This window comes from Triticum aestivum, chromosome 3D, assembly GCF_018294505.1.
Source record: "Triticum aestivum cultivar Chinese Spring chromosome 3D, IWGSC CS RefSeq v2.1, whole genome shotgun sequence".
In the NCBI taxonomy this organism is placed as follows: Eukaryota; Viridiplantae; Streptophyta; class Magnoliopsida; order Poales; family Poaceae; genus Triticum; species Triticum aestivum.
The window spans coordinates 601,151,876-601,173,973 of NC_057802.1; the positions used below are offsets into that span (position 1 = coordinate 601,151,876).

General features: G+C 45.5%; 1 protein-coding gene across 1 annotated transcript; it reads right to left on the reverse strand.

Moving 5' to 3' along the window:
* Positions 1 to 11,785: 11,785 nt before the first annotated feature.
* LOC123080856 (DIMBOA UDP-glucosyltransferase BX9) lies at positions 11,786 to 19,967 on the reverse strand. The gene is made up of 2 exons (XM_044503802.1): positions 19,143 to 19,967; positions 11,786 to 12,700 (listed from the first exon to the last, which is right to left on the reverse strand). Exons 1-2 carry the CDS (start codon positions 19,651 to 19,653, stop codon positions 11,811 to 11,813), a joined length of 1,401 nt encoding a protein of 466 aa, XP_044359737.1. The 5' UTR covers positions 19,654 to 19,967; the 3' UTR covers positions 11,786 to 11,810.
* Positions 19,968 to 22,098: the final 2,131 nt, after the last annotated feature.

A 22,098-nucleotide genomic window follows, 5' to 3' on the forward strand; every position in this document is an offset into this window, starting at 1 on the left:
AGCGTGATAACGCTACTTCTGTTGCTGAATGTTCTACTGCTGCTACTGTTGCAATATCTTCAACTGCTGATGTGGTAACTAACCCCTCTGCTGAGGATACCGCTACTATTGCTGATGAAAATGCTAGGTTGAAGACATTGCTTGAAACAGGGATGTACAAAAGTCTCAAAGGGTATCAGACACTGTGCGATGTCCTCAAAAAGCAGATTCTGAACCGAAACCCTAGGAAAGAGGGTGTTGGGTTCGAGAGGAAAATGAATGTTGATGGCTCCTACTGGAAGCCTGAGCAGTACCCCAAAACCACATGGGTTGCGGCAAAGGGACCTTCAGTGGATCCATCCACCTTATCTGGCTTCACTTGTGCTAACCCTATTATCATTGATGAATCCTTTGATGCAAACTATAAACTGTTTAAGAATCAGAATGGTGAAGTGTTTGCCAGGTATATTGGTACTAACTGCAGGAATGGGCCACCTATGAAGAAGATCTGGGTTCCCAAAAGTTGTCTTGAGAATCTTCCTGTGAATGTCATCATGACACCACCTGGGAAGAAGACAAATCCCAGACCAAAGGCTTCATATGGTCCAAAGGCTTCATACAGATACAGGACTCAACTGAGTCACCCTAACGTCAATGTTTTGTAGGGAAACCATACTCAGACTTATGAATATGAGCGTGTTTCTTCAAACCGCTATGTTCATAAAACTAAGAACTTTTCTGCTTATTCATATGAGTATCATTCATCTCCTGCAAGGCTATTTGCTAGGGCTCCAAAGCCGAAGTTCTCAGATGCTGCACTTAGACTCATTGCTTCTAAGCCACCCCTGAAGATGTGGGTGGTTAAGAAGAATTAACTTTCTTTTGCAGGGAAAGGTCTCCAGCCGGAAATCAAAGGCGTCTGATGCTATTGCTGGGGACCTAAAACATCTTGTAGGGCGCAAGATCAAATGCCCAAATGGTCTCACTATGTATTTTGTTCCTGAATCGTTTGCCAATCATCCTATCAGTCCTAATCTTGATCTGAGCTTTGATAATCCTCTTGCCCGTCAAATGTTTATGCTTCACAATACTCTTGGTGAAGCCTATCCCCCTAACTGTACTGTAGGGTATGACACCTCATGCTTCAGAATGGATTATGGACAGCGGATGCACTAATCATATGACTGGTGATCGAAGTCTTCTCATGGACTCAACCTTACGTCCATCTGACAAGAGTCACATCACATTTGCTGACACTGGTAAAAGCAAGGTATTGGGTCTAGGTAGAGTTGCAATCTCAAAGGATCAGCACATGGATAAAGTGATGCTTGTTGAATCCCTTGGTTTCAACTTAATGTCTGTCTCAATGCTTTGTGACTTGAACATGATTGTGATATTTGGAAAATATCGTTGCCTTGTACTAATGGAATCTGACAAGTCTCTAGTCTTTGAAGGGTACCGGAAAGATGATCTGTACATGGTAGATTTCTCAGCAGGACCACAGCTTGCCGTATGTCTTCTTGCAAAAGCTTCAGAGTGCTGGCTCTGGCATCGGAAGGCTAGGGCATGCTGGCATGAGGAACTTACACACTCTCGCAAAGAAGAAGCATGTCATAGGCATCGAGGGCGTCAAGTTCAAGAAGGATCACTTGTGCGGTGCCTGCGAAGCTGGAAAGATGACTAGGGCCAAGCATCCCTCGAAGACAATCATGACGACATCTCAACCCTTCGAGCTGCTACACATGGACTTATTTGGCCCTACTCACTACTCTACTCTCACTACTACTGCTTGTCTCTATGGCTTCGTCATTGTTGATGATTATTCAAGATATACATGGGTGCACATAATTCTCTACAAGACTGAAGTGCAGGATGTCTTCAGACGCTTCGCCAACCGTGCCATGAACAACTATGGCGTCAAGATCAAGCATATCAGGAGTGACAACGGCACAGAGTTCAAGAACACCGGCCTCGACCTTTACTTGGATACATTGGGCATCACTCATGAGTTCTCAGCTCCGTACACACCTCAGCAGAATGGCATCGTGGAGCGCAAGAACAGAACACTCATTGAGATGGCTCGGACGATGCTCGATGAATACAAGACTCCAAGAAAGTTCTGGCCTGAAGCTATTGATACTGCATGCCATGTCATCAACCGTGTTTATCTTCACAAGCTTCTGAAGAAAACATCCTATGAACTCCTCACTGGTAAGAAGCCAAATGTCAGTTACTTCAGAGTATTTGGTGCTAGGTGCTGGATCAAGGATCCACATCACACTTCAAAATTTGCACCGAAAGCACATGAAGGTTTTATGCTTGGTTACGGAAAGGATTCGCACTCCTACAGAGTCTTCAACCTCTTTCACTATAAAGTGGTTGAAACTGTGGATGTGCGGTTCGATGAGACTAACGGCTCGCAAAGAGAGCACCTGCCAAATGTGCTAGATGAAGTTCCACCTAGTGAATCCATCAAGCTAATGGGAACTGGAGAAATCATACCGTCTGAAGCACAGCCTGAAGAGGAACTTATCATTTCTGCACCTAATCAACCTGAAGACAATGCTCAGCCTGAAGACAATCCTCCTAAGGATGACAATGATCAGCAAGAGCAAAATCTTCGTCCGGTTCATCCTCGTGTTGCAAATGAAGTACAGATTGAGAAGATAATTGATAGCATCAATGCGCCTGGTCCACTCACTCGTTCAAGAGCAACACAGCTAGCAAATTTCTGTGGGCACTTTGCATTTGTCTCAATATCTGAACCCAAGAAAGTTGCTGAAGCCTTCATGGAACCTGAATGGATTCAAGCTATGCAAGAAGAGCTTCAACAGTTCAAGCTGAACAATGTCTGGGAACTTGTCAAGCGTCCTGACCCCCGCAAGCACAACATAATAGGCACAAAATGGATATATCGCAACAAACAAGATGAGCATGGTCAAGTTGTCAGAAACAAGGCTCGTCTCGTTGCTCAAGGATACACTCAAGTTGAAGGGATTGACTTCGATGAAACATTTGCTCCTGTGGCTAGGCTTGAAGCTATTCGCATACTGCTAGCCTATGCAAACCATCACAACATCCTTGCTGTATCAAATGGATGTGAAGAGTGCATTTCTCAACGGCAAGATTGAAGAAGAAGTGTATGTTGCACAACCTCCTGGCTTTGAAGATCCAAAACATCCTGATATGGTGTACAAGCTAAACAAGGCACTGTATGGCCTCAAACAAGCCCCTCGCGCTTGGTATGACACACTCAAAGACTTCCTGAAGAGCAAAGGCTTCAAACCTGGTTCCCTGGATCCCACACTCTTCACGAAGACATATGATGGTGAACTGTTTGTGTGCCAAATATACGTGGATGACATTATCTTCGGCTGCACCAACCAGAAATACAGTGATGAATTTGGACACATGATGCAAGAGCAATATCAGATGTCCATGATGGGTGAGCTGAAGTTCTTCCTTGGTCTTCAAATCGTCAACAAAGCAATGGCATCTTCATATCTCAAGAGAAATACCTCAAAGATTGTCTGAAGAAGTTTGGAATGCAAGACTGCAAAGGTTACACGACGCCAATGCCAACCAAGAGTCATCTGGGTCCTGACGCCAATGGTAAAGAGTTCGATCAAAAGGTATACCGCTCCATGATTGGTTCTTTACTTTATTTATGTGCATCTAGGCCAGATATTATGCTTAGTGTTTGCATGTGTGCTCGATTCCAAGCGGCACCAAAGGAATCGCATCACTTAGCTGTGAAGCGAATTCTTCGATATTTGGCTTACACCCCAACATTAGGATTATGGTATCCAAAGGGCTCAGAGTTTGATCTAGTTGGATTCTCGGATGCTGATTATGCTGGTGACAAGGTGGATCGCAAGTCTACATCAGGCACATGTCACTTTCTGGGACGATCACTTGTCTGTTGGTCTTCAAAGAAGCAGAACTGTGTATCACTCTCCACTGCTGAATCTGAATACATTGCTGCTGGATCTTGCTGCGCTCAGCTTCTATGGATGAAGCAAACACTCAAGGACTATGGCATCCATCTGAAACAAGTACCACTCTACTGCGACAACGAAAGCGCCATCAAGATTGCCAACAACCCAGTTCAGCACTCGAAGACAAAGCACATTGAAATTCATCATCACTTTCTCAGAGATCATGTCATGAAGGAAGATATTGATATCATACACGTCAACACTAAAGAGCAACTGGCAGATATCTTCACAAAGCCCTTGGATGAGAAAAGGTTTTGCAAGTTACGGTGTGAGCTAAATATCTTGGAATCCTCAAATGTCCTATGATCTGGCACACATCCTAACACTTATGCATGTTGATGACTTAGATGTGCAACACACGAAGTAAAGTATATTTTCAATCAATGAAGACTTACATTCTAAGTGTGAATACATTAACACGGAATTTGACTTCGGAGCGCCACGATAATTGTGCGTCGTGTCTGGGTCTAATACTTCCTATACGGTGGGCAACGCCACCACCAAATTCTTCTGTTTGAAGTGTTTTTCTCATGGCGTTACATTTGCTATGTCTTCACATTTGGTTTGTCTTCAATTTCAACTTGTCTTCATGATTATTTTCACTATGTTGATTTGGTTGCATTCTGATATATACATATATTAGTGTCCTTTCCTCTACAGCATTCACTTATAGCTATGTCTTCTCGTTTGAATCTTTTGAACTAAGTGAATGTGATCGGACCCTAACCTCTCTATGCTTCCTACCTCAAACTCTGTCTATCCAAATCATATGCATTCTGTTGAAACTGTCGAATGTCTTCTCTGCGTCCTTGTCAGCAGAAGATACAGAGACAAACATTAAATCTGTTTTAAATGTTCAACTCTTATTGCCTGAAACCCGGAGAAGCCGGAACGACCATCCGACCGTCCAGGCGGGCGTGGGAACGTGGGACAACTCTAAATGTGTTGCATGTTCGCCACGTGTCCCTCAGATGTGAACCGCCAGGGGCACCTGCGTAATTGTGTTGTGCCGTCCCCTTTCCCTATAAATACCTGTCCAATCGCGGTCAAAATCCTTCTTCCACCTCGACAAACCCTAGCGCCACCGCTAGCTCTCGACGATGCCGGCGACGAAGCGCTTAGCTGCCGCGACCTCTCCGACGCCGTCTTCACGTCGGCCGCGGACATCGTCTTCTCCGCCGCCGCCGTAGGTGTCCTCCGTCGCCAAGTTAGGGCATGGAAGATTGAACTGCTCGGCCTCATCTTCTACTCCGTCTAGCAGTTCATCGTGTGGTAAATTAAAACCCTCTTTTTACTGTCTTTTTGATATTATAGATTCATCCTTTCTACCAAAAGTGGTTTCTGCCTCCACAAATTTGGATCTATCCTGTCTGCATCTCATATAATGCCTAGTATATTCACTTATGCTTCACACATAGTTAGATTCCTAACTTGTACTTATTCTTGGATTCGTACAAATCTGGAACCAACTCTCAACATATAAGTGAATGTCTTCGCGCTATCAGGGTCAATGTCTTCTAAACTGATTTATGTTCAAAATCTTCTGAGAATGCATATGACCTCTTCCCCTTCCCTCGCCTCTCTAATGCTGTCACAGGTACATGTCCGTGGGAGAATCCCTTGGTTCTCATAGTCTGCATTCATTTGTAGAATTCTTACAGCATCACATCAACTCTCCCGAAGCCAGTTCCTGTCTGACCAGCAGACGGAAGCCTTGACAGTGTTGAAGCCATTCAGTCTGAACTTCATGGCAACAGAGAAGTCTGCAAGGAAGGGTGGCAGACAGCGTCGTGGGAACACCTCAAGAGATTTGCCTCCTGACCTCTATGAGTTGTACAAGACAGATCCAGAGGAGGACTACAATCAGTGAAAACCCCGAATCCAATGGATTTGAAGATATTGGGCAGAACAATGGTACAAGTACAGGTTCGTGACCCAGGAATATGCTGAGAAGAATGCCATCAAGCGACCCTGGGGAGACATTTGTACAAAAATCTTCCACCCAGGTCCAGAGCTGAAGCCATTGAACAAGGCTTCTACCCTTGCATGGTCCGTGGACCGCAGCCTGAAGATGCCGACCCATCTTCATTGCTATCGTGTCGTGACGACAATCTGTTCAAGCGCAACTTCAAGTTTGCCAAGAACTCTGCCAAAGAAAACAAGAAGTCGCGGGGATTAGACTTCAATCCAGGCCCCTCTGCTCCTCGTGCCGATGGCACACCTGAAGCTGAACCCAATCTTGTTGGGCCCGTCTACAACCTAGAGGGTCTCATCACTCATATTATGGTTCAAGGGACAGCCGTGGATGAGCCTGCAGACGACGCTGATTCTGACGAAGCGCCTGCACCACCGAAGCCAAAGAAGCTGAAGAAACCTAAAGCTTTGAAGCCTTCCCCTGCACCAAAAGCTTCATGAGTGAAGCCTCTGGTCACTGCTCCTCCTGCACCAAGTGTGTAGTCTGAAGATCACTCACGCATCTCCAAGACTGAGAAGAAGAACAAGAAGCCTATGCACACCACTGGTCCAGTTCTGACCCCTACTGCTGTTCTGAGGAACGAGAATGACGCCATTGATCTGTCAAGTGACGACGATCTTGCTGATGACACTCTTGAGCAGCTGATAAAGAGCAAGCAAGAGGCGGAAATCTTCAATGATTTGCCTCTCTTTGACGTGGAAGTATTGAACAACTTCATTGATGAGTGGTTTGACACCCCAATCTCAGCTTTGACGATCTACAACTTCCCATTGGCCTGAGCGTCTCCTTCCATGGCGCCATTGCTCCTGAGCTGGCTCTTGCTCAGAAAATTGTTGAGCTGAAGCACAAGATCGATTATGAAAAGGCTCAGTTCAAGAAGCACATGGCCAAGCTCAGCGTGGCAGACGTCCAAAACTTCAAGGTCATGTTGTATGAGCTCAAGGAAGCATTTCACAAGAAACGTGATGAAGCCAAAGGTTCTCGTGAGCGCATGAAGGTTCTTGCTGCCAAGTGTGTTCAACCTTACAATGAAGCTGAGAAGCGCAAGGCACTTGGGCATCCTGGCATCGACCCTAAGATGGCTGCCAAGCAGAAGAAGAAGCCATTTGTGGACCAAAGTGAACCATCCAGGCGGGAAGAACCTCGCATTGTCTTCCCAGCCAGTATGACAGGCGTGAAGCCTAAGGTCCCCACAGTGGCTTCAGAGCTTCAGAAGACAAGGGCAGATGAAGCCAAGGCCAGAAAGCGCAAGACCAAGAACACCACTGATGATGCTCCACCCACCAAGAAGCGCAAGACCAAGAAGAGAGATCGGGCTGCTCCCACAGAGCCCCTTGTAGTCGAGCCGATTTCTGTTGCTCGTCCTGAATCTGCACAACAAGAACGTCGAATGATAGTTCATGAGCCTGCTTCCACAGAGGCTCCTGAGGCTGAAGACCTTCCAGCTGTTGACCCCACCGCGGCTGAAGACATTGGTCATCAAGACAATGTTGAAGATGATGAAGTCCTTCCTCAGATCGAGCACAACGTGGTATCATCGCCTGTTCTTACGAACAGCGAACTCATCAGCATTGGTTGTCCATTGACGCCAACTGCTCAGGATGACTCATGGGCTGATCACCCACAAGACTCCCCCCGTCAAGAAGAAACACCTGTTACTCCCACAACTCAAGTCACCACTCCGGTGATCGAAGATGAAGACTTTGTGGCCCAACCAACTCCATCTCCACAAGCGTCGCCAGCATTTCGCAGGCTTCGCAAAGGACCAAGGCCACAGGTCACTCTGTCAAGTGTTCTAGAAGGAGAAGAGCGCCAATCCGTTTCACGCCAAGTCTTTCCTGAAGCCTCTCCAACTGTGAACAACCCCGAGACTGAAGCCAATATGACTGAAGATATTCCAGCTGCATCAACCGATGACCAAGAAGAACCAAGAGAAGAAGAAGCGTGTGTTGCTACACCCCCTACCAACCAAGTTGTTCTCGAGGAGAATGTGTCTGACCCTCCAGCTACTCAAGTGGAGGTTAACAACATTGAGGCGGCCACAAACACCAACACTGAAGCCAATGACGTTGTCATGGCTGAAGCTAATGTGGCGCCTGAAGTCAATGAGGTGCCTGAAGTGATAGCACCTGAAGTCAATGCTGCACCTGATGCCAATCTGCAGCCTGAAGTCGCTGCCACTGCCACTGCCACTGCTCCTATACCGCCTCCCAGGCCACATACTATTGAGCAAGCATACAACTATGGTCAGCTGGTCACTGTCAGATGGCCTATTCTGGTTCCTCCTCCTGCTGCTGGTCCGCAATTTGACTATCATGTCGAGCACAGGCCTCAGGTCCAGAAGCCTAAGCCAAGACTGCCCAGGTTTCCAGGTATTGCAACTTCACCAGGGTCCTTCAATGCTAATGGCTTCATTGCGCACAACACTTTCTTTGATAGCGCCAAGAACCCCTATTCCAAGCCAAGGATTTCATCAGATCGGTTCTGGAGCTATCAGCAGTGCAGTTATTATTCATGTGTTCTTTACGATCAAGGGCGCATCTTTCCTCATATGCGTCTTGACTGCGAAGCCATTGTTGGATTGCCATGCCTTGAAGAAGCCCTTGACTGCTTCCGTGATGCTGGCTTGCTAAACTTTGTGACTGATAAGGAGCATTGGAATGAAGAACTTCTCCTTCAATTCTATGCCACCCTCCACATTCGCGGCTACAACAGGGATCCGAAGACTTGGGTCCTTGAGTGGATGACAGGCAATGTCCATCATGAAGCCAAAGCTTTTGACATCATTGAGCTAACCGGCCTGCCCACTCCAGGAGAATTATATGAACCTGGTTGTCAGCTTCACCGCAATGCTTTGGAGAGTATCTTCATAAGCCAGAGCCCAACATGAGCCAAATGCTGAGCATGATGAAGCCTCTGCCACATGACGCTGATTACCCAAAGGAGTTCTTTGTCGAAGACCTAGAGTATCTGCCCCGCACTATTTATCACATCATCAGGCGAACTCTATGGCCTGTCAAAGGACATTCTTCAGCAGCAAAACTTGAAGGAGCAATGAAGACTTTGGTCTTTTATATCTTCAACGGCATCAGCTTCAATGCTCAAGACTTCTTTATCAGGCAGTTGGCTGCATCTGGCTCTGATCTCTTTGGACTGAAGTTCTACGCTCCGTGGGTCATGCGCCTCATCAAGCTACACTCAGCTGTCAACTATCAGCCCTCTGCTCGCAACCATCTGATCTTTCTGCCAGAGGTTGATATGTCAGTTGAAGCCATATACCCAGAGCCTGCCAAGGAGCCTGTTTGTCTTCACAATGCTGATCACCAAAGCTTCACGCAACCCATTGAAGGAGTCCAGGCCGTCACTCGTGTTTATCCTTTGGTTGGAAATACACACTTACCTCACCGTGCTAAAACTGAAGCCACTGAAAGCACTATTGCTCAAAGGCCTTGGAAGCGATCTCGTGTTCTCAATGACCGAGAACTTCTCGTTGCCCTGCATCAGAAACAGGATAAGCTTCACTTCTGGCTGAAGTGTCAGATGCAAAGCCTCTTGGTGGACGTCAATCGTATTCGCAATGTTGCCACCAAGAATGCCTTTGTTACTCATGAAACATGTCGGAGGTCATGGAAGAGTTTGACATTGCTGAGTGCTGAAGTAGATCTTCAAGACGATGGCTTCACTGAAAGATTCAAGTTTGACTCCACTCCTCCAAGGAATGTTGTCTTGCGTCGAACTCCGTCTCTTGAAGACTCTGATTATTCCTCCTCCGCTGCAACGGTGAATGCAAGAGTGATCGATGATCAAGATTATGCTACTTCACCACCTCCAACTTCAGCACGTATCGACACTGCACCAAGTTCGTCTGCACCGCCAAACCCCGACGCCGACCCTGCATCCTCTCCTACTCCTTCTGGGAACGAGTAGAGGCTCTATGTCTTCAAACCTTTTTGGTCCTTACTGACAAAAGGTGGAGAGGCATATGAGTTGATAGTCTTCAAGCGGGTCCATATGGGCGGTTGCTTTATATTTTGCCTAGTGTTTACAACTCTCGCTTTTGATACATTTGGTTCTTTGAGTTGTAACACTTAAACTTGATGGTCGTCTGCTACTTTTCTGCTATTCTGTGATGCGATGATAAATTCCGCATGTGCGAGGATAAATCCGCACTTAGTCATTTTGCAGACGTCCATTTTTCATTATGCATGTCATTATCTTCGTTATATCAAATCATGCATGATGAATTGTCTTCATAAGTTGAAGAGGATCTCCACAAGTACAACCTGCCATGTGCATTTGCATTCCAAAAGCAAATTACTTATATGCACATCTTCAGGGGGAGCCTTTTGCTACTTATGAAGACAATACCTAAATCCTTTACAATTTCACATACTTTTATCCCCGTTGAAAACTTCAACCAGTTTGTCATCAATCACCAAAAAGGGGGAGATTGTAAGTGCATCTAGTGCCACCCCTAGTTGGTTTTGGAGTATTGACGACAAACCTGGTTGAGGGACTAATGTGTTTGTGAGAATTGCAGGATAACACAGGTAGTAGTCCCTCATTGATTCTGTTTACCTACCGGAGATGACCCCTAAAAATGTATGAAGACATTGAAGACAATGGTGGTATGTGAAGATATTCACATTGAAGACTATGACAAGAGAAGGCATTGCGTGAAGACTATGGAGCGCGAAGACTTAGTTGTTTCGTTGTTTCCTTTTCTTCTTTGTTGAGTCGTAGGAACCACCGTACTGTTAAGTGGGGTCCCAGTGAACAAAGTCAGAGTGACTGAAGTGATGCTCAACCAAAATCCTATGTCTTCGAGCGAAGACAATGAGAGCAAATCTTATCCAGAGCTGGATGAGTCAGCTTTACTTGTAGCCCAAGTAAAGTTGTCGCGTGTGTTTGAAATCTGACCGTTGGAACACGTGTCAGTTCCTTAGTGACCCAGGGTCATTTTGGACAAATCAGGTCGGGTTGCCTAGTGGCTATAAATAGCCCACCCCCTACACCATAAATTGGTGGCTGCTCAGAGTTAGTGCACGGCTTTTGTCGTTTGAGAGCAACCCACCTCCGAAGCTTTTGAGAGAGAGAAATCCTTGCGAGGACAAAGCCCAAACACCCAGAGCCAAAGAGTGTTAGGCATCACTGAAGTCTTTCTGTCCGCGTGACCTGAAGACTTGTTACACTTGAGGACTGTGAATCCTCCAGCCGGTTAGGCGTCGCGTTCTGAGCATCCAAGAGTCATTGTGGATCGCCGGTGAACGAAGTCTGTGAAGGTTTGGAAGTCTACCTTGAAGACTTACCAGAGTGATTGGGCGAGGACTGGGTGTCCTTAGCTCAAGGGGAATAAGGTGAAGACGCGGTCTTCTGAGTTGAATCTCAGTCTCCCTAATCAGACGTACAGTTGTCACAGCAACTGGAACTGGTCCAACAAATCCTGTGTCCTCAACAAGTGACTGGTTCTATCCTCTCCCTCTCCTTACTTACAGTTCGTCTTCGTGAAGTCATTGCCTATTTGCTTTACCTATTTGTCTTCACTGTGTGACTACTATCGTTGTTTGGCTTCATACCATCTTCCATCCTGATCCTTACTACCTAGCTGCTATTAGTCTTCGTGCTTTCACTTCATTGCATACTTGACTATGGGTTGCTTAGTGTAGTTTACCTTCTGCTGCATATCAATAGGTTCATTTCTATTGTTTGTCTTCGAAACTCTCATGTTTTCAAGACTTCCATAAAAATCGCCTATTCACCCCCCCCCCCTCTAGTCGATAACTAGCACTTTCAGTCTACTATCACAACAGTCTAAGTTTCAAGACTAAATCCATATGAAAATAGGAAACATATCTCTTCTAAATGGAAGAAGGTAGTGACGTTATAAAATTCACCAACAAATCAACTCTAGTTTGCGAAGAGCCTCCTTTCTTGATGCATCGGGTTGCTTTGTCCTTCAGATCTTTTGCCCTTCGCCTCATTTCTCCACCTACTTCTTGGCACAACAAGTTTCGAACATTCCTCTCAATCTCCCCCCTCTCCAACTTGCCCTCTAACTCAAATCCTATCTTCCACACCTCCTGGACATACCTTGCATTTATCATCTGGTCGGCGAAATGGGGTCTACATAGCATTGGAACACCCTCACTTATGCTCTCCAACGTCGAGTTCCAGCCATTATGGGTCCAAAATCCACCAACTGCTTGGTGCCCAAGAACTTCTTGTTGTGGGGCCCAACTCACCACCATTCCCGTACCTTGTACCGCTTCCTCAAAGCCATCAGGTAGGCCTACCTTCTCTGAACCATGAAGCAAGTCATGCCTGATCACCCAAAGAAATGGAATGCGGCTATTGGCCAAGCCCAATGCAGTCTCCATTAGCTCTTCCTTGTCCATCGACGCCAAGCTCCCAAAGCTCACGAACAAAACAGACTCGTCCTCCTGCTTGTCCAGCCAATCCAAACAAGTCCGATCTGGAGCCAGCAGGCTGCTCTGGGGACCTGAAGATATCTTGTGAAGCGGACCAATCGCGTACACTGGGACACCCACGCTATCATTGACCTTTTGAAGCTCAACATCTTCGAGGTCACAGAATGTGCTGAAGATGACACCGGAAGAACACCTTACTGATTCCACGATGCATTCTAGACAGGTGGAGATTGTTTCATGTGGACTTGTGGTTGAGAAGACCATATCTCGCACCCGGAGTGGTTGGAGATCGTCCAGTGGCATGTTGAGTTGTGAATGGTCTGAAATTTTGGTAAGAAAATGCTCAACCACCAGGTGACGTAGTGAGGATGCATATGCATTAGTAGGAAACTAGAACCATAAATATGTGAGCCTAGTTATTAATGAATGGTGACTGTGATTGTGATTGTGGTTGCGTGTAGTAGCGTGCATATGTGAATGCGAGTATATTGTAAGAGGTGGCTAGGGGAAAGACCCTAGTGCACTCGTGTGCGCTGCCCCATGAAATCCCACCAACCAATCCTCTCGAGAACCGTGCATCCACTATATATATAATTCGCCTTTGTGTCGTAGTCGAACCACCAAATCATTTAACCACTCGTATTTTGAAGCCACTCATCTGTACCAAGTGTGCGGGACGATAATTTTCACTTTCAGTTTCAGACTTGTTTCAGCACCAACCGAAATGAATTTCAGTGATTTTAGTTTGCGGTCTGATGCAGAAATATTCACTTGGAATTCAATTCAATATTTAGAAAGACTTGAAAATATTTTGAAAAGTATTTGAATTCCTGTGTACTGCTGAAATTGTTTAAATATTTTGACCGAAAGATAAATATTTCAGTGTCTACTGAAATTATTGAAATTCAGTGAATTTCATCGACAAACTTACCAAAAGTTAAAACCATGTGCGGGACCCATGAAAAACTTGAAAATATTTTGAATAGTATTTGAATTCTTGTGCACTGCTGAATTTGTTGAAATATTTTGACCGAAAGATAAATATTTCAGTGTCTACCGAAATTATTGAGATTCAGTGCATTTCATCGAAAATCTCACCAAAAGTTAAAACCATGTGCGCGACCCACCTCCAAGTTATGTTGTCGATGCCAAAGCATGCTCTCTCAACTGCCAACTACTCCTGTCAAATCATCTCCTGTAAAAAAAAACTCCTCTCCCTTCCTCACTAGTCCCTAGCATGCAGTAAAAAAACTTTACGAACCTGTCTGCTTGCTCGTAGCATCTAGCTCACTGTATACTTATAAACTCATTTGGCCTTAGCTCTCAAATTTGGCCTAAATTTAGTGCAAAAGGCGGGATGTAATCGCCTAATCATCAACTCTGACAATTTGGAGGTGATTCAAACCATGCAGGACGGAGGACAGTCAGCGGGAGCGGCGGCAGCAATCTTCGATGAATGCTATCACTATGCTTGTGATTTTATCATGACTAAATTCGTACATTATAATAGAGAGGCAAATAAAGTAGCACATGAACTTGCTAGAGTAGCTAGATTTTTTTCGACTTCGGATTGGTTTGAGGAGCCTATTAGTGAAATTGTAACGTTTCTCACAAACAATGTATTGGTTATTGCTAATGAATAAAAATTTATTTTATTTCAAAAAAAATACTTATAAACTCATTTTAGCTGGCCCTAATAATTCTGTACGCCCAAAAGCTACATGTAACTATTTATAGGAAACTAAATCTACTATTCCCTCTGTTCACTTTTATAACACGTTTTAGATAGCTTGGATAGAAATCAGCCGTCTAGAACGTTTTATAAAAGAAAGGGAGGGAGTAGCATTTGTTAGTACAATTACTCTAATAATGATATTCCAACGACAGTTATGACCCAACTGTACCACCTGAAAATGTCACATCAACATCATAACTTGGACAATTCATTTAGGCTGGTCATAGTGGGGAGTAACTTAGCTAGTAACATGCATATGTTACTAGTCTATATTACTACCTTCATAGTGCATAATATCATAGATTAGTATTATAGGTGGTCTCATTTATTGTCATGCATGACACATAGTAGCATCACATTATGTTACGGTATCTACCTATGTTACTATAATCATCTCTCTTTTTTTAATTGCCTGCCACATAAGCATGTTTGCGAGTTTCAAGTGCATGATACTACTTATGTTACCCCCACTATGGCCAGCCTTACAGAAGTGGGAATTAAAAAAAAAATTAAACCTACAAGGCATGACACCCAGATGGATTTTTTTTCTATACTTAATCACCGCCGACAGAACAGTACTTCACGTATTACCATTGATGATCAATACGCTAGTTTTCAGTGGATCTCACCTAGTCACGCAAAATAACTAATAACTATATGTCTCGAAATAGCCTTTTGCCGCGCTTTATAAATAACGTGAACAATACAACAAGGTACACGGTCGAATGATAGTGATAAAACAAATCTAAACATACAACATGAAGCATAGAACGTCCTAATACATCACCATGACCCGACAGCCGGCGTCATTGCTCCACGACAATGCCCTTAAGGGGGTTACGGCGCCAAGCGTCGCCGGTGCCGAGTCCGCAGACATGGATTTTCATCTGGAACCCTGCTGGTATAGGGAAGATGCCAGCGACAACATCCTCAAGAAGATAACGACACCCAGAGGCATCGCTGTCGTCAGCACCAAAGCACAAAAGTTTCACTTGGGAACTCCTCCGCCCTACTAGGAGACACAAGGCCACCACTGCGACGAAGATCAGCCCGTCCAAATCAGATTTCGGCGCCACCACCTCCACTAGAAGAGAGCGGACCAAAGCCTTCCGCCGCTACTCCTCTTGCCACCCACACAACCGAGATTCGAAGCCACCACCGCCACTAAGGAGCCCGATGGAGAGCAAAGCCCACCTTCCGAGGCCGCCACCCCGGCATCCAAGGACGATCCCTACACCGACGCCATAACAAGCAGATGCCACCCCCAAGCAACCTACGGAACCCCGCCAATACATGCTCGGAGGTGACCGAAGCAAGCACAAGGAACAGCCTGCCCCGACCAAGGGGGCCGTGTCAACACCTGCCTCGGTGGGCCAGCCCGCACCGCCGGACAACTGCTAGCCAACACTACTAGGAGGGGCAGGTGTCGCCCCATCAGATATGGCTGTCCAGATGTAGAGGGAAGAACACCGCGGCATCCGGCACCTCCGGCCGCCCTGTGGCAGCTAGCACCTCCGGACGCGAATCGCCATCACCTCCGTCGGCCCCCACAGCATGCTCTGCCACCGCTGCGCCACCATCGAGGGCCACCACACAACCTAGCACACCGGACATAGCAAGCCCCGGGAGGAGACCGCCACATGCCCACCGCACGAAGTCCACCTCCGCCACATCGCCACCTCCACCGAGCACTACAGAGACGGCCGACTGCGACCCAAGCTGTCCCAACGCGCCCGAGCCCGAGCCGCCCGCCAGAACCGGCCGCAGTCACGTCAGGTGCCGCCGGCGCATGGCTGGGCACGCCCCACCCCAGCACAGCCCACCAAGCCATAGGCAAGACCTTGGCACGCCCCACTGCATCTCCACGACCGCGCATCGCAGCGCCCAGGCACGACGACGTCGGCCTGCGCCAGCCCCTGCCGCGCGAGGGCATGAGGAATCCCCGCCGGCACCGGCGCCAGCCGGGCTTCGCCTGGTCGCGCCCTCTAGCAGTGGCGGGAGGGGAAGGAGGGGAAAGGAAGTGGAGAGGCGGCCGATGGCTAGGGTTCCTCCCCTGCCATCCGCGGGGCCGCCTGAGGAGAAGGGGAAAAGGGGGGTTTGATAACTACATGTCGGTAGACACTGCCCCCTGCTCGAGTGTACACATCAGTACAATAACAGTTTATTTCCGGGAAAATAATCATTACAAAAACTTTTGATTAGATAATATATTCTGGAAAATATTACCATCAGTGTTAGTCTTTAAAGTCCAGTTTGAAAAACTAACTTTAAAAAAGCTTGAAACATTTATTAATTACTTAGAAAAATCCAGAACATATTTCGATCAGTGTTAGTTTTTACGGTCCACTTTCAAAAAGTTACTTGTGCAAAAGCTGGCATTGCCAGACTGGTTGCATTTATTAGAAGGAACATTTAGAAGATCCCATCCTGAGATGTGCCGGCCTCTGTATGGCACAGATAGCGTGACGTGTATATAAAATAAAATAGTGCGGTTTGCCTCAGGGACGGACCGTTTGGTCCATAGGTGTATATACATTCTAAAAAACCCATGAAAGAAAACCCCCGTTGGCTACAGGTAAAAAAACAATTGTTTGGTCAAAATAATGTGAATAGTGACTTGTATATACCAATAATTTTTTGCATTTTTGCCCTCAAGTCAATGCCATGTTTTTATTCGTGAAAATTTATATACTGGTACAAAAGAAAGTCAAGTTTATTAAAAAAACTTCTGAACTTTTTTGACTATTTTCTGTAATTATTAATTTTTTCCCTATATAGGGTGTATGTACTCCCAGGAACCAAGGGGTATTTCCCCGTTACACATGCATCTTAAGGCAACAAGAAACGCGTTGGATTTTGGGAGTGCTTACCATCAAGAGTCATTCGTTCGCGTCGACGAAGCTACTTTTATGTTTACTTTGATTTGCTTGCTTCCATCTCAATGCTAGTCACTCTAAGTATTGTCTTGCCATGAGTCCTCCAATACCAGTTGTTTTTATCCATACGTGACTACTTTTGCATGCAGTCGCACTCAACTCAAGGTGCCATCTATATTTCTTTTACAACTCATTCTTGGGAGTTGCATTTGGTGTAATTGTTCTATATTTCCCTTTCCAATTGGTGCTTGCTTTAGTGGGTTTTCTGATTTGTTGATTGTTTATTTATGTTTTCTTACCAAATTTCAATGCAACATAGGATATGTGCTTCGTCTCCTGTCCGGACTAACTGGATAGCAGTTGATGCCTCCTTTGGTTCATAGGATAGAAATGTTATAGGAATAGGAAAGTCATAGAAAGTGAGATGACATGCATCTCAATTCCTATAGCTAGAGAAAGAGATGTCATTTGATGGATAGGATAGGAATTTTTCATTGAGTCCAAGCTAATGTTTTTTTTCCTCCAAAATGTAAAGGATTGATTCCTATCCTACATAGGGATAGAAATTCTTTCCTACAAACCAAAGGGTTTCAAAGGAATTTTTCCTTTGCAAATCATCTCCTATAGAATTCCTATAAAATTTCTACAAACCAAAGGAGGCCTGAGTTGCAACTTTCTCCCCAACCGTGGATGTACAATTTCTTTGCTGGCACCTCATCCTGACTATCCTACGAGTGAGATATGTAACTTCATATATTTCCCCAGCCATCTGTCCAGCAATCGATGTGACACTAAAATTGGTTTCTATAGTACTAACATTGGTTCCCTGGAGCCCGTGTATGATACCTAGTTTTGTAGACTTGCCGTGAGAGTTTCAATAGTGAAAGCGGATATAATTTTTGCTATCATATTCAAAATTTATATCTTTTTACAAAACATAATTAAATGCATGTGAAGACATAGCACTGCACTGTGGTAACCCATGTACTACATCTTGTGTGCCTGGATGTTCATGTTGCCATGCATATTGAGAACCACGTGGGGCCAAATTTATTACTCTCTCCGATCCATATTAATTGTCATTGATTTTAGTACAACTTTGTATGGTGGAGTACTAATTTTGTTATAAGTCGGGAAAAGTATGTTTTTCTTTCCATTTAAAAGCGTGAGCTCCAGGAAGTTAAATAGTCCAGCTGCACTATTAAGACTTCAGGTAAAAAGAATTCTTCTAATTCAAGAACGTTTCAACTATTACAGGAATATATTTGACGGTTTAAAAAATAATGTTTGGCTTGCGTTATAAAATGTGTCATTAGTTCTAAACAATGCTCCATGTATTAAATAAAAAATGTCTCCGACAACACCGAAATGTCCATGAAAACTTTTCTAACTATCCAAAACTCATCCTAAAGCATTGTAGAAAATAACACGAACGTCAATATAAAACAAATCCCGCAAAAAAAATATAAAAGAAATTGACATGACTCAACATCGGGAAACTACATAAATGAATTTAGTAAAGAAAAAGAAATGGCATGCATCCAGATGAATATGTTCTTCCATTAGTGCAGTGTCATGAATGTACATGACCCCCCAAAATTTCTATGTCGCCTCTCCATTTAATGTGATGTGTTTGCTGGTGTACGCTCAACTAACTCGCTAAACACTTTATTTCACGGACTCAAAGCATAGTGTTTTTCGATATTGTGATGTCCATGTTCTTCGCATCAGCTGAAATTTATCTACGTTGTTAGATATTAATTGTTATTAATGGAATATTAAATTGCTAGTTTGTAAATATTTGTTACGCTCAGTTTTAAGTTAATTTTGATACAATAATATACCAACAAATATGTAATATTGCCGGCCCTAACTATCTATGCACAATATGGATTTCGTCTGAAAACCCTAGGATACTATAAATGGATGTAGTCTTTTCACTTAATGAATATTTAACACAATATATATATATATCATATTCAGGATTTATATGGTGTTCCATGAAAAAAAAAGTTTCCTTCAATTTGTAGTTATACTATGTATTAAACGTCCAACTGAACTAAGCAATCCCAAGGGGGGGGAAGGTAAATTAAACGTGTGAGATGATCTCATAACAGTACCTCCGTTTGTTTGTCAGGTAGAGGGATGTACCTTGTGGTGGGAGGAGGCCCTTGTCGCAGAGCGCCGGGAAGGCCATGAAGGCGACGAGGCAGGCCGCGCCGGCCGTACGCAGCACCAGCGTCGGCACGCCGAGCCGGTCGGCGACCACCTGCATCCCACGGAGGTTGGAGTCCAGCACGAGGCACACCGCCGCTCCCTCCTCGTCCTCCTCCAGCACCGCGCGGAGGCTGTCCTGGAAAGGCGCCTGCAGGCGCTCGTTGATGCGCAGCACCGCCCCAGCGAAGTCGGCGTTACTGCCGGTGGGGACGAGGTCGGCGGTAGGCACGCCGGCGCCGACGGGCACGAAGCGGTAACCCGCGGGGTAGCGCTCAGGGTCCGGGGCGTTGAAGGCGGCGTGGAAGATGGTGACGCGGAGGCCCCGGGCGTGCAGCACGTCGGCCAGCTGCAGCATCGGGTTGAGGTGTCCCTGAAACGGCAGCGGGAACATCAGCACGCGCCGGGTGGCAGTGGCGCCGCCAGAGCTCTCCGCCGCGCTGGCCATGGCTTTTGTTAGGAAGGAGGAGAGTGCCTGATTGCTGAAAGACTCCAGCAGTGTTGGCTTTCATATAGAGAAAGACTCGTAGGGATTAGTAGTTGGCTAACTGGATTGGATCGAAATAAACGAGGATCGAGTGATTGATGAGCGCATTGATTGAGTTAGAGCGGGAGAAGGTGGTTGGATGATACTGGAGGCAAGGACGAGGATTGAGTGTGTGGAGGACAACGCCGACCACATCCTAGCACACTACGGATACGCACGAGAGGTGTGGCATTCCTGCTTCCACACATGGAGAATCACCATACAGGTTCCGCCCACGGATGTTACTTTCTTGCAGTGGTGGCTAGGCCAGAGGATGCGCTTCAAAGGAAAGATGAGGAGAGGCTTCGATTCCGTTAAAATTCTAATTGTGTGGTCCCTTTGGAAACAGCGCAATGTGTGAGTGTTCAACAACATATTGAGGTAGAGAACGGCGTTGCAACTTAAGACAGAGATACTAGAAGAAACAGACGAGTGGAGAAATGCCGGTCTAGGCGGAGTCGGTGCTCTAGATCCTTTCGCGAGAGAGTAGCCATTTAGTGATAGGGTGTAGGCGTTGGTGTGGGTTCTCCCTATGACTTGTTCGCATCTAGTCAGGGATCTTGTACATAACTTTCTGCCTTTTATAAAAATACAGTAGGCCATTGGCATACTCTTGAAGAAAAAAGTGTGTGATCGAATTAGGGAAATGTGTTAGAGGAGCATTACTAGCAGATCCCATAAAAAGGACCCCCGGCCCGGGAAATTCCAGCTGATATGCGGGTTTTGCCTTTTTGGCGGCCCAAACAGGCACTACATATCAGCCGGCCCATAAAAAACAGTGTGACCCGGATATGCGGCCCTCCGCTGCTATATACACTGGCACCGGGGAGCATTTAGGGTTAACCTTTGCTTAAAAATAAATTTTAGGGTTAACCTCTCGGACCCCCTCCGCCGCATTTCGTCTTCCCTGATCCGTCGCTTGCCTTAGACAACTACGGTGAGAAATTCCGTCCGCCTCTCCTCTGCTTTGTGCCCTTCTTCGGAAGATTGATGGCCGGCAGTACCGGTGGAAGCCGTGGAAGCCTCGTCGGGTTGCCCCAGGCAAGCGCGCATGAAACAACGTGCGGAGACCGGCAGCTCCAGTCGCGTCGTGGAACCATGGCGGTCGAGGCAAGCGCGGGACCGCCGCCGGCTCCCCAGACTAACGGGCGAAACCCTTGGGCCAACTTCGATCACCTAACAGTTGCCAACTACCCAAAATTCAATCCAATCCAGAGATGCTCCTCTTCGTTCCAACTGCCTCTTCCCCTCTTTGCCACCACCAAGTTCTTAAGAAATTTCTTTCAATACTTATTCCCAGGAAATTATGTATATAAATCTGAGAGATATTTTCTTTTATTCTGTTCTTTATGTTATAAGTGAAAAACTAAGAACGCCATGGTAATAGTTCTAGAAAAAATTTCATAATGATCTTAGGATGCTTTTGAAAATCTCATAAATTATTCTCTTTTTAAAAGCTATAATAATAATAATAATAAAGAGAAAGGTGCAATTAATCATTGCAATCAAACCTATTGTATCACGTCACATAGACACGAACGAAATTGCCACAGGCCATCGGTGAAAGGGACAATTTCTATCTTTACGGTTTATAGTGCTTGACTCTAGTTATTTTTATTAAATGGATGTGTACCACAAAGTATTTGTCATTCAGGGGGTGTTTGTTTCCAGGGACTTTTTTATGTAGGGACTAGAAAAAGTCCCTCTTAGAGACTTTTTTACCAAACGGGAGGGACTTTTTAGGGACTAAACTAGGCATTTAGGACTAAATGAAGAAGACTCTCAAGGAGAGTCTTTTTGGGACTTTTTGGGACTTTTCCAATAATGCCCCTCCATGCACCCATTGGCCCGCCACCCCATGGTGTTGTTTGATTGTTATTTTTCTATATACTAGGGGCAACATGGTCATTTAATAAACTCTAGGAAGGGACTAAGGACTTTTTAGTCTCTGGAAACAAACAGGGAGGGGCTTTTTAGGGACTAGGGACTTTTTAGTTGGGACTAGAAAAAGTCCTAGGACTAGAGAACCAAACACCACCTCAATACTCCGTTGAAATCTTTGATATGTTTATGGGACACACTACCTCGAATTAAATGAGTACGGACATTTCCCGAAAGTGCGTAGGAGCACTCAACGACTCAGCCCACCAAAATCCCACCCATTCATTAGCGTCGGGATTCACATCTCCTATATTAACCAGTTTGTATTACGTCATATGTCTCTCACATGCTTTTCCCATATTAATGCATGTACTTATGTCCTAACATTGTCAGATAGCACTGGCACAACCGGCCAACCACCCAAAGGCCAAACAATCAATGCTCACGATGCCTCCCACCCCTCTCCTCTCCCCATGCACCAACCCT